Here is a 12218-nt window from a genome sequence, read left to right as displayed (position 1 = left end):
CTTTCTTTCTTTTTTTTTAAGCATAGTTTCTCTTAGATCTTGGACATTTTATAGTGGCTGCTTTGACGTTTTTCTCTGTTCAGTGCAACCGTTGGGCCTGAAAAGCAGTGTGTTTCTTGGGATTTTTCTCCCTTTGTATGAGTCAAATCTTCATTTTTCTTTATATTTACAATTTTTTGTTGCTTTAAAAAACAGGATATTTTAGATAGTATGTTGTAGTAAAATCCATATATCCCCCACCAACAGAGCTTTTTCTTCTTGTTTACTTGTTTATTTTCTTAGTACTTAACTGCACTATTAAACTAAAATATAATCCACTCATATAATTTGAAGTCTTTGATACCACCACACAGCAGGTGTGGCATTTAGCGCGTTCGCAATCACCTGAAATGACACTGGTTTTAGCAGAGCTATTTTTGACCATTTCTTTGCCGAGTCTCTGTTTTAATATGTCTGTGTCTGTTGGTATCACACCAAATTATTAGGCTGCATTGATTGGTGGCTGAATCAATACTGTTTAACAAAAACCTGGAGACAACTTGCTTCACAGTCTGCTCAAATTAAATTCATGGTTCTTTTACAGGGGTAGTTTTTGATGCTCCTCTTTGTGGTTTCTTCTGACCCCAGGAGGGCTCCACTTAGCTTTCTCGTTCTTTGATTCTCTCTGGTAAAGTAGTTGGCCTACAATTTACCTTGTAAATTGTAAGTTGAGCTACCAGCTTCCATGTAATTGCTTACAGCCCAAATCTTTATTGCTTTAAAGAGTATTTTTTAACCTCAATTTCTTCACATTCTGTTTCAATAAAGTCAGTTCTTTTGAGGGTAATTTTGAAGTTATCTGTTCTTATGGACTACTTTTCTTGCGCATGTCTGGTTACTGCTCTGGAACTGGGTGTGGAGACAGTGACCCACTTTTCATTGGGTGACGCTGGGCTGGTATTGTAGTCCTTAGTAGTCTTGAATTTCCTTTTCTTGCCTGAAATTCCAACTTGCAAGTAAGTTTGGAACCAAGTTGAACAAGGCCTCTGTACTTTCGTCTTCTCTAAACTAAGGTAGGTCGTCTGCCCTATGAGCAGGCTGCTGTGGACATCCCGTTTGGGGTTCAGCATATTGGGTAATATCTATTTCATAATGTATAATTTAAATCATAGAGGAACACTATACAACATGGTCGAGACTTTAGTCTCTGCTAGCAGCCAATAGTAAACAAGAAACTTTTCATTTAAGTAATTTTTTTCTGGGAAAATGTGACATTGATATACTCCATAACTAAGGAAGACTTATTAGAGGCTCTTCTAATACTTACAGGATTACAGACTTAATACAAACCAAGTGGCAGGGTGCGTTATATGGTAACCCGGACCTTTTATGAACCAAATTAACATTTTTCCCATTACCAATAATGGTTATTTTAAAACTTTTATATTATTGAACTCTGAACCTTATATTTGCTTATGTAAGGCCTATAACTGACATTTCCTCGTACCTTAGATGAATTCTATGCACCTACAATAATATCACTTTTCCCACAATCCTCTGTTATGTGTATTTCTCTTAGACTTGGACTGTTAAACATATCTTGGCTTGGTATTTACAAGTCAAAATAATATATAATAATAATGGGTTCATAAAAACAATAGGAGGATTTAAAAATGGAAAATCTTCTAAAGAGGAAAAATCGAGACTAGACATTTTTTGAGAGAATTCAGAAATACAATTTCTAAATAATATACCTCAGTACTTCTAGTATAATAAGTACATTTATTTATTTTTCTATTATTTTCTTTAAACAATACGATTTTTTTTGGATGGTATTCCAAAGTATTGGATGGTAATCCAAATATTCATGACTAATAATATTAGCAAACATTGAAACTGAACTAATAATGGTAGGAGAGATTGAATATAGTTGAATAACAGTGAAAAGTTTTATGCAAATATGTAAGAGTAATAGCAATCAAAGGCAAGTTATATCATGTTGGATGTTGGGAGAAACATAAATTCATCAAGCAATTGATAGAAGTTTTAAAAAAGTTTTGTCAAACCAGAAATACAAATTTTCATCTCTAAATATACTGATATGTCTGTACGATACTATAGATTTAACAATATTTCATATAAGCCTACTTCTTGTGGCAAGAGTAGTATAGAAAGGAATCTCTGCCTCTATAAATAACTAAAAGATTATGTTTATTAATTTAGAGTTTAATAATATATGAGAAGGATTAATCTTTAACATAACAAACACCATGTTTTACATAAGCAATTACATTAAATTTGAGATGGCAAATGTTTAAAAAGACATTATCCAAATGTTCATTATATGTCTCTTAGCTCTAATACGTTAGAGAATTGGAGAATATTAAATAGAAACCACCTGCTTGAATGGTGCTACTTTTAATTATCACAGTTTAATAACATTCAAGGCATACATTTTTGTCATAATGATTTAAGATTCTCAAAAAGTTAAACATATATTCTATAGAGACCAAAAAAAAAAAAAAACCAGTTGGAATCTTAAATCATCTCTTGTATTTTTAGTGACTGCCGAATATGTGCCCACTACGTACTGAGCCCTTCTCTAGATGTGGTATAAACAAAACAAACAAACCAAAAAAAACCCTACTCTCATTTGGTTGCATAATGTGTATGTGTTGAATGTGGTTATTCAGATAATAAACAATTACACATGTGAGATGCCAATAAAATTGTGAAAATGAATATCAGCAACGGTGGATACTATATGTTATAGTATAACGGTGGAAGGTCTAGCCTTTGATCTAGCTCATACCATCCCTGAGGGTTAAGAGTATCTCCCCTCTGAATGGCCCAATTTTTCTCTTCTGAGGTGTATGACGAAAGGAGACTGGGGCCCAGTAAAGAAGGAATAAGGGCCCCTATAAATTTCTCTTATGAAGGAGTGGTGGCCTTGGCTGCCTGATCCATCTGAGGAATTCCCTGAGTTATTTCATCTTGTATGTTTATACTGAGAATTTTATTGTTACTGAACTCTAGTATAAAAGAATGAAAGTTAAAATAAAACTTTTCTAAGTCACCAATTGAAGCTGTGAATTATTGTAAAGTAGATATGCAGTATGTACTAAATACTACAGAGACAAGAACATTTTGGTGATGGATATTACAGAAAAGCTAAGTGCTTTTCAATTTACTAATAGGACTATCTAATGTATTAAATGCAAACACACAAGCAAAAACATGCTGATATGCTCTGGTTAAGACTTAGTCTTCTAGGAACATGAGAAAAGTTACCGTGACTTAAGAGTATACTCACTTTAAGTGAAAACAGATATTTGATGAGGTTCTGCTTTTGTTCTCATTACCCATCCATAAAGGAAAAGCTAAATGGTAAATATACGGACAAGTGACATTAGAAGTGACTCCTTATGAGTTCTTAAAGTTGTAACACTGGGTTGTACATGCCATCTTACTTTAGAGTTGCATTGATTTCCATGATGGCAGTATTGTTCTTAAAATTTTGTCACTTCAAAATTTGACATGTGGTATTATATATATTATATTATATATATATATATAATATATATAAAGTTGTCAGATATGATTATATATATATTATATATATTATATATATTATAATTATATATATTATATTATATATATATTATATATATATATAAAGTTGTCAGATATGATTAAACATATTGTTTTAGCCTGTAAAATCATAGTGAATGTAAAATCCAGTCAAAGTCACTTATTTTTTAAAAAGAAAACAACCCTCTGAAGAATGTTTGACTGGAATCTGAAAGGTGGTAAGATTCTAAATTGCATTTTTTAAAAGTGCTTCAACTTTACATAGATATAATTAACATAAATGGATTGACTCCTGAAAATTATGTCAGTTTGCTCTACATGGTGACATTTCCCTGGAATTATATTCCATTGCCAAATATTTTCATTTAATTCATCTTTTACTTATATCCTCTTTTTCTCACCTAAATCTTTTCCTCCTTCATGGTTTTCTCATTTCTATTAATAGTCATGTTTGAGACCTGTTGTGTCTGTTTCTTTTTATATTCCATATTTATTCAGTTGCTATTTCAAGTATGGTTCCCTAACATGCCCCGTTTTATAATTATACTTTCAATGTAATAGTCTGATATTAAGGATCATAAACTTATATTGTTGCAGTAGCCTCCTAACTGATACCTTTTCCTCTCATTTCCCATTTGTTCAAATAATACACTTTAGAAGTGTCATTTTCACTGACATTTCCTTTAAAAAAAATTATTGTTGAGTCCCTACCCTGTTTCCCCGAAAATAAGACCTAGCCGGACAGTCAGCTCTAATGCGTCTTTTGGAGCAAAAATTAATATAAGACCGGGTCTCATTTTAATTTTTGCTCCAAAAGACGCATTAGAGCTGACTGTCCTGCTAGGTCTTATTTTCGGGGAAACACAGTATTTTCCGGATTAAGTACAAACTCTTTAAATTGGTTTCATTTTTCACCTTCCTCCTTCCAAAATCTGATCATCGCCTACTTTTATAGCCTTATGTATATCACCTTCTTTACGTAAATATTTACTTCCTGTAAGTTTTGCTCAAGGACTATCCCACGTCCTATTCCCGTTCTTCGCTTCACACCTTCTCTCATTTGATGCTCTTTTTTACTATCACAATATTATCAGCATAATTTGACAGAAAAAAAAATCACTCCATTTCTTCCTTTTTTTTTTTTTGCCATCACTTCTTTCTCCTGCTGTTAAAAATCCACTTTCTAATGTTAGAGCTTCTTTATAGAGCAGTTACCTCATCCCTTTATTTTAGTTTTTCTCAGTTGTTGATGAGATCGTGATTTGCAAGACAGTTTCCTCAGACCGTGCATTAAATAGTGCTGATGCCCTGTATGTTAGCTTTTACTCTACCTTGCCCCCATCATCAAAGAAAAATATCTATCTCAGAAAATATTATAACATTGCATCTGCTTTTTTCAAAGAACCATAAATGTTAGTATTCTAACAATTACACTGTTGAGAGAGAGAGAGAGAGAGAGAGAGAGAGAGAGAGAGAGAGAGAGAGAGAGAGAGAGAGAGAGAGAGAGAGAGAGGCTCAATATTTGCTTGGTTAATAAAAAACGATGTGGAAAGAAAAGGTCTTTCCATTGAGTTTACTTTTGATATTCCATTCTGATACTCATTCCTTCTATACACAAAAAGGAATTCTAAGGACATCGACACCTCAAAAAGGATCAATTCCTTGCTTTAAACATTGACTCTGAAGGAATATAACAACTTAGAATCGTTCATAAAAAGACAATCTAAATTGTTTTTTCTGGATTGCTTTCATTTCACTTGCTCTCTACCCCATCTCATCACTTTCAAAATAATGCAGAACACCAGATTATGTCTGAAGCAATGGGAGGAAAACAAAACATTGGCATGTACATTAAAACATTGACTAGTTCTCAAAGGTTAAAATGTAAGAGGTTTATTCTCCTTTTATCAAGCAATGTCTACAGACAAAGCATCCACATGGTGTAAGCTACCAAAGAAGGATGTATGAAACAGACTTACATTAAATCATCAGGTCACAGACATTTTATATGGTTCATGTTCACAAGGGAGAAAATTGCTAAAAAGGAAAGCAGATAAGTAGAAACATAAGCTGATTTTTGTTGTTTATTAAATCTACCTCCCATAATGTTTCCTTAAGCTAAGAAGAAATCTATTGTATCACACAGTTCAGGATGCTATTTACACGTAAGATATTACACACTATAAAATTTCAGGTTTCTAAGCAGTTTTACACAATTTAAACTTGAGTAAAATTTGAGTTTAAAAAAGACGTTATTGGATTACCTTCAGTAAATGGAGGTCATTTCAACAGCCCATTAGCATTTTTTAGCAGTAACAAAACAAAAATAACTAAAACAATTCTCAAAGCATGTAAACTATTACTTTAAGCCTGGGTAATTATCTGCTTATTTCAATAAACCAATTCTCTAGATTTAATCCACTTCTACTGGCCTTTTCTTTGCCTTAAAAAAAAAAAAGGCAACAATTTTTACTTGTATGTATGAGTGGGCCATTCAAGGTTTATGTAGGGGTTGAACAGAAGTCATTCAGGAAAGTTATTAAGGAATGAAGTTCTGGATAGGTTACACTTAAATAGCAAAAGCAGTGGTGAAACACATCTTTACTCACCACTGTGGAGCTATCCCTTAATTCCCAACTAATTTTCCTAAAACACTAACACTCATCAATTCTCTAGCCAGCTTTTTTCTCCCTGGTGTTAATTTCTCTACATGTGGTTTATTCTAAGCAGACACAAATAATGCTTCTTTTTTAGAAACGACAGTTCTTGCTGATGCAACACTGGACTACATGAAAGGAAAATAATCTATTCTGCTAATAATAAACATTTGTAAGCAGTTGACATCCCAGACAAACTTGCATTAGAAATATAATGCACTCGTTAGTGATTGAAAGCAAAATGAACAGAGAAAACATTGCAAACATTTTTACCATAATTAGTTTTCCTCCCTTTCTTCCCATTTTCCATAGCATGCTGCAGATTTTACGGTAAGTGTCAAATAGAGTTTGTCACCTGTATACAACCTAAGACCAATTGATGCCTTCAAATGATATTTTGTTGAGGGTTACAAAATGACTCCAGGCAGGTTTTAGTGCAAGAGATGTTAAACTTTTCTCTTTTAATGACAAGAGATTTATACTTTTGAGGGTGTTCAGTATGCAGCTTTTAGCCTTCCTTTCCTCTTGTGACATTCCCTTCAAGGCACAAAAGATTATAAACAGTGGATGGGACAGATTATTTGAATTAAGAATGTTAAGGTTCCACAATACCTTTGATTTCAGGTTTAAGCATACCAAAAAAAACAAAAACAAAAACAAAACAAAAAAAAAGGATCAAGAAAAAAAATAGATAGCCACCCTCAAAATAAAATGGTACTTAAAGTCACCTGAAATTCCCTGCAGTTGAGTTATTTGTTAAGTATTTAAATTCTTATTTTGTTGGCTTAAAACACAATATAGATTTGATTCTTGTGATTAATGTAGTTTCCCATTAAATATTGTGGTAAAATATTCTGATTGACCAATATTACTAATTGTATATTTCTTTGCCAAAAACAAACGAAAAAAAAAAACACAAAATAACTATTTTATTTGGGCCAACCAAGTAACTCAGGTTTGACTAGGATATAAACTTACAAAGTTAAGCTGTGAATTTAAACAATGAATTAAGTGCAATGTACTGGAAAACTCTTCATTCAATAATTATCTACCAGGGCTCCTAGGCATCTCCAACCCAAATGACTGTATTTCCTTTCTCAACTTCAGTGATCTCACAGTTTAACTTATTGAGTCGTCCATCTAGTATAAAGAGAGAGTCCTTGGAAGGTGTCATCAGATATTGACCGAACAAGCCACTGTCCTGGATTTGCCTGTTCTTCCTGTTCCAAGGCCATTCTTCTGCCTTGAGGGGTTCCTTAAGGCTCTTTATCATCTTAACCTTCCCAGAGGAGAGCTCTACAAAGAGCACATCAGTTTGTGTGCTTGAGCTACCGTAGATGTTGTATTTGTGGGCTTCAGTAAAGGATGGCTGAAATGCCAGATCAGATATGTGCAGATTTGTGTGAATATCGAAAGCCTCCTGTATTTCTCCTCTGATGGTGATGTACTGGACCCTTACGAGTCCTTTCACATCGTTAACGCTGACAAGATAGTGACCATCTGGAGAGACATATGGAGTGCCCGTCACATCACTATTGAATCCAATGACTGAGTCGGTTACACCATCCACCATGAGCTGGGGTGGAATGGCTCCAGTGCTGTCAGGTTTGCAGCCAATAAAGTAGTATCCTCCCACATGTGTATATGCCAATGATTGAGGAACACACTTATAGTCCTTCAAGTTAATTGTCTTGATGTATGACATGGTCTCAAGATCAATTTTTTGTAGCGCGGCTTCATCTTTATGAAGAATAAATCCAAACCTGAGAAGAGAAAAACTGAAGTTAAACAGGAAACTGTAGAGTGATTACCTTTAAAAAAATAATAAAACAAAATAAGAAATGCACTGTGGACAGTTGGAAAAGGCCATTAAAGTCCAGGCATTAACTGTCAGGCTATGTAGTAATTTGTGTCACAATCATGTTAGGAGTACATTCAATTGTGCTGCTCTTCTCCTTTCTCTAGGTTGTCCTTTCATTACAACCAAACGATCATAACTCACTCTGTAGAAAGCAAAATATTTAAAAGTAATATATCTAGTTAATTGGAACAACAAATTTTACTTTTACCATAGAGAGTATAAAAGTAAACATCACTTTGTATGTTTCTAAACCTTCTGATGTTGAACAAGCTTGGTTAACTGCTATGAAAGCCAGCAAGAATAAAAAGGCTTGGATATATATCTATTGTATTCACTTTGGTTACTTCTTATATTGTCTTATGATTATCAAATATATCTGACACATAACTATTTAAATAATTATCTATATTTTTCTCATTTTAATCTGCCTAGAAGGACTACCTTAATAGATGCAGATTTGTTTGTGTGTATTTGTGTGTGTTTGTGTGTATGTATAGAACTATTAGACTTCTATATGTTACATGTTAGAATCACCTTGATTTAAGTACCTTTATGATTTTAACATTTATTTTATTATAAATTTTAAATACTAGTTATGTTTTTCAACCTCACCATGCTTATATTGTTAATCTTTTAAATGATATACCTGCATTGTATTGGTTATCTTCTATTAAACAATGATGAACTTTGGAGAATTATGGTATTTTTCTATTAGAGTCAATTTAAAAATAAATATTTGTCAATCTGCTTTGGTGGCCTCTTTAATTACTTCCGTGCTTTTCAAGCATTTGTCCTGAAAAATTGCAAATTATCAGAAGTCCTTGTGACAAAGTTAAATATATTTTGAAACCCTGACCCATAATATTGGTGGCTTCTTAGAAAAATAAGTAGGTTAAATAAGATAAAACAAGATTATATCCAAAATGGATATTGTCCAATGGAGATGCGAAGGACTTTTATTTTTACTTTTGTTAATAATATTGATTAAAGCTCCTCCTAACATTTCCGAAAGCAACATAAAAATAAAGATTGGAAATATTGTTACATCGATTGTGCTCATAAGTGAAAAAAAAAGATGACAAAACAAAACTAAACAAACAAAATCTGTAAAGATAGCCAATCACGTTATTGTCACCAGTGAAACTTATTTTTAGGATGCTAATTCCATGATTGAAAAAAATGTCTATTTCCACACCTAATACAGAAATATGATACATTCAGGGTAATAGCTCCTTAAAATTTCAAATATAGGCATAGGGCAAGATCAAAAATGTAAATCAACATATTTTATTATCAAAAAAAGGAGATGAATGTTCTCAAAAATCAGTCTCGTGTTCTAATCGTGTAAAGCAGGGAGTACCTCAGCACAAATATTTTACTACAATAGACATATAATTGTAACTGCTTCTATGTTATTACCTTACATAGAGTTGCGGAACCATATTATAATTTTAGCCACATATGAACATTTATGAAGATACTCTATTGTCTTTGGAGAGTACAAATTCTTCTACACAAAAAAAAGAACTATAGGGTATAGCTATTCCTTTAAAAAGCTTTCTTAAATATTTATTGAGCAAATATTAAACACGAAGCATTAGGAATAAACTGGAGATCAGCATTAAATCCCTTGCTTTCAAGGAGTCTAGAAATTTTAAGTGATAAAAAAATCGAAAACCTGTTAGTAACTGATGCTTAATTATAGCATCATGCGATGCTATTACTTACTTTAGTGACTATTTATCTATGTCTGTCTATTTGAGATAGAATAATCTTTTTGAAAATAGTATTTCTAGTGTAATTCAGAATGGCATTTACCATTTCTGGATTCTCTCCTGAAACGTTCTCTTTTTCAGTGTTCCTAATAACTGTGTCCTTTCAGTAACACAGCTCGTGCCATCCCTATTCAGGATAACGTTTTGTCCTGATCGCAATGGTATGAAGAAATATTCATATTGATGATGACTTAGAAATGTTCCCATTAAAGTATTAATGTCCACAGCAGGTTCTAAATACTACCTACATATTAAAGAATTTTAAAAAAATAACTGGCACTGAAAACTGAGTACTATTGTTTTTGTGTCTCAGCATCAAAAATATAAAATCATAAATTTCATTATCCACTCTCATACTTGTCTTAATAAATAATTAACTCTGACTATTGTAAGTGGATGCTTTTCCATTATTGAACAATCATTAAAGATATGCAAGTGTGTAGATGTATGATTGTCTGATACTATTTATGAAATTATGAATTATGATTGAAGATACTGTCTTTTGTTTCCTGTTATATATTGCACATGTGCTCAGAGGCAAAAGCAGTAATATGCACATTTAATAAAAGCAATAAGCCAATCAAGTTTTGGAGTTTCAGTTCTCCTCATAACCTTGAGTCTTCTAGTCCCTTGGGCAATGTTTTCTGAATGCTAATGAAGAAGAATGGGACAAGTTCTAACTACACTTGGACTATTTTAACTGTGATACTAAAGAATGCACTTAAGTTTTCTGTGATACAATCCAGCTTCTTTTGGAGGTAATTAAATTTTTAAAAAACGGTCTGGTTAAAAATGCAAAAGCTCCGTGTGGGGTGATAAAATTACATCTAGTTTGGCATCCACACTATATGCTCCTTTAAGCGGTCTAGCTACATAAGCGGATGCATAAGAATGCCTTCAATTTTTCACTGCTGACTTATTGGACAGGAAGTGGTGTCTCTAATTCAAAAATCTCCCCTAGTATAGATTGATATTCAGAAATCTCCCATTGTTCATTTGTCTGTGATTAATATTTACGAATCTCTCAACTTTCATGCCTGCTCAGTATAATAAAATCCTGCATAGTACTAAGTTTAACATAGTTTATCTAATATTTGTTAGCACATGTATAAGAAGTTGCAGGGTGTGAGAAATGAGAGAATTAAAACTTACTCTTGAAATAACTTCTTTTATTGGGCAATTAATGCACCAAGAAAGTGTGCCCTGCTAGCATGTCATTGTGTGAATTTGTTGTCATATTTGGTGAAGAGAGTCAGAACAATTTTTCTCTTTCCCAAATTATTTTACTTTTCTGAATGTTTAGTCAATCTAGTTTATTATAAAATTTATAAAAAAGGCTCAAGTTTAATTATCGCTTTCATGCTTTAAGGGGGAAAGGTTCTGAAATGATTCATACATAAAGAACTTGTTTTGGATGAAGTAAGGGTTTTCAATCAAGACTATACTAGTTTCATGATCCAGTTTTTCAATAGAATAGATATGTGACCTTATGTAAAGTCCTTGACTTCCATGAGTTTCAATTTCCTCATCAGCGGGAACAAAATAAAAGTATAACCTTGCTTTGGGGACGAGCGTAAATGCGTGTTTATTACCAGTCAAACAGTAGATCTCAATAAATAGATCTTATCAGTGCTTTACAACTTAACTAGCATAATTTTCCCATTATCAATCAAATAAATTATTCCCTATTGTACAATAGATTATTATAATCCATGGATTGGAAGAAAAACAAAAAAACAATTATCAATGTTTCTGTATAGCTAGTATGCTCACAATGTTAAAAATAAGCATAGAGTGTTACTCAAATGTGGCTTGAATGTTTCCATTTGTGAGTGCAACAGAGATCACATTGACAACAGAAATTTACCTTTTAAATTTTGCTCTTACTTGTACCAACAGGATCTATGCCCAGTCCACACTGTACCCAATCACCAACTATCTCACAGTGTTAGAAATGAAGGCAGTCTAGTTCATGCCATCTTCTTCAGAGGTGCTACTTCACTTCTTACTGACAGCCTGGATCAGTAGGCCCTGGTGTACTGGGTGAACTTGAGCTGTGCACAGATGTTGGAATTTGAAATAGGTACCCATCTTACTAAAACATGTTCAGTAAAAGCAACTGAAAATGATGTGGCTGACTTCAGGACCTGTATATCTAAGGACATGGATAGTTGCTGTCAGAGTTTATGTCACGGTCACTCAAGAGCTTTCCAAAGGAAGTTATTGGATAGAGATGGGGAAAGGGCAGATATTTAGAGAGAAGTTTGGTTGAAACAACAGGAAGCCTAGTAGAGTAACTGATCAAAGACCTCCACATCTCACAAGACCGAGCTACATTTCTTACATTTGAGTAAT

At 33.1% G+C, this 12218-nt stretch overlaps 1 protein-coding gene across 1 annotated transcript in view; it reads right to left on the bottom strand.

The window, feature by feature from the left end:
* Positions 1-5440: 5440 nt before the first annotated feature.
* FSTL5 (follistatin like 5) overlaps positions 5441-12218 on the bottom strand; it is a 631294-nt gene continuing 624516 nt past the window's right edge. The window contains exon 16 of the mRNA XM_033135298.1: positions 5441-7990. Coding sequence (XP_032991189.1) covers positions 7288-7990 — 703 coding nt within the window. The 3' untranslated portion in view covers positions 5441-7287. The remainder of the gene's footprint in view (positions 7991-12218) is intronic.

This window comes from Rhinolophus ferrumequinum, chromosome 18 (assembly GCF_004115265.2).
Source record: "Rhinolophus ferrumequinum isolate MPI-CBG mRhiFer1 chromosome 18, mRhiFer1_v1.p, whole genome shotgun sequence".
Taxonomy (NCBI): Eukaryota; Metazoa; Chordata; class Mammalia; order Chiroptera; family Rhinolophidae; genus Rhinolophus; species Rhinolophus ferrumequinum.
The sequence above is the reverse complement of the archived record's forward strand: the minus strand, read 5'-3'. Positions and strand labels throughout refer to the sequence as shown.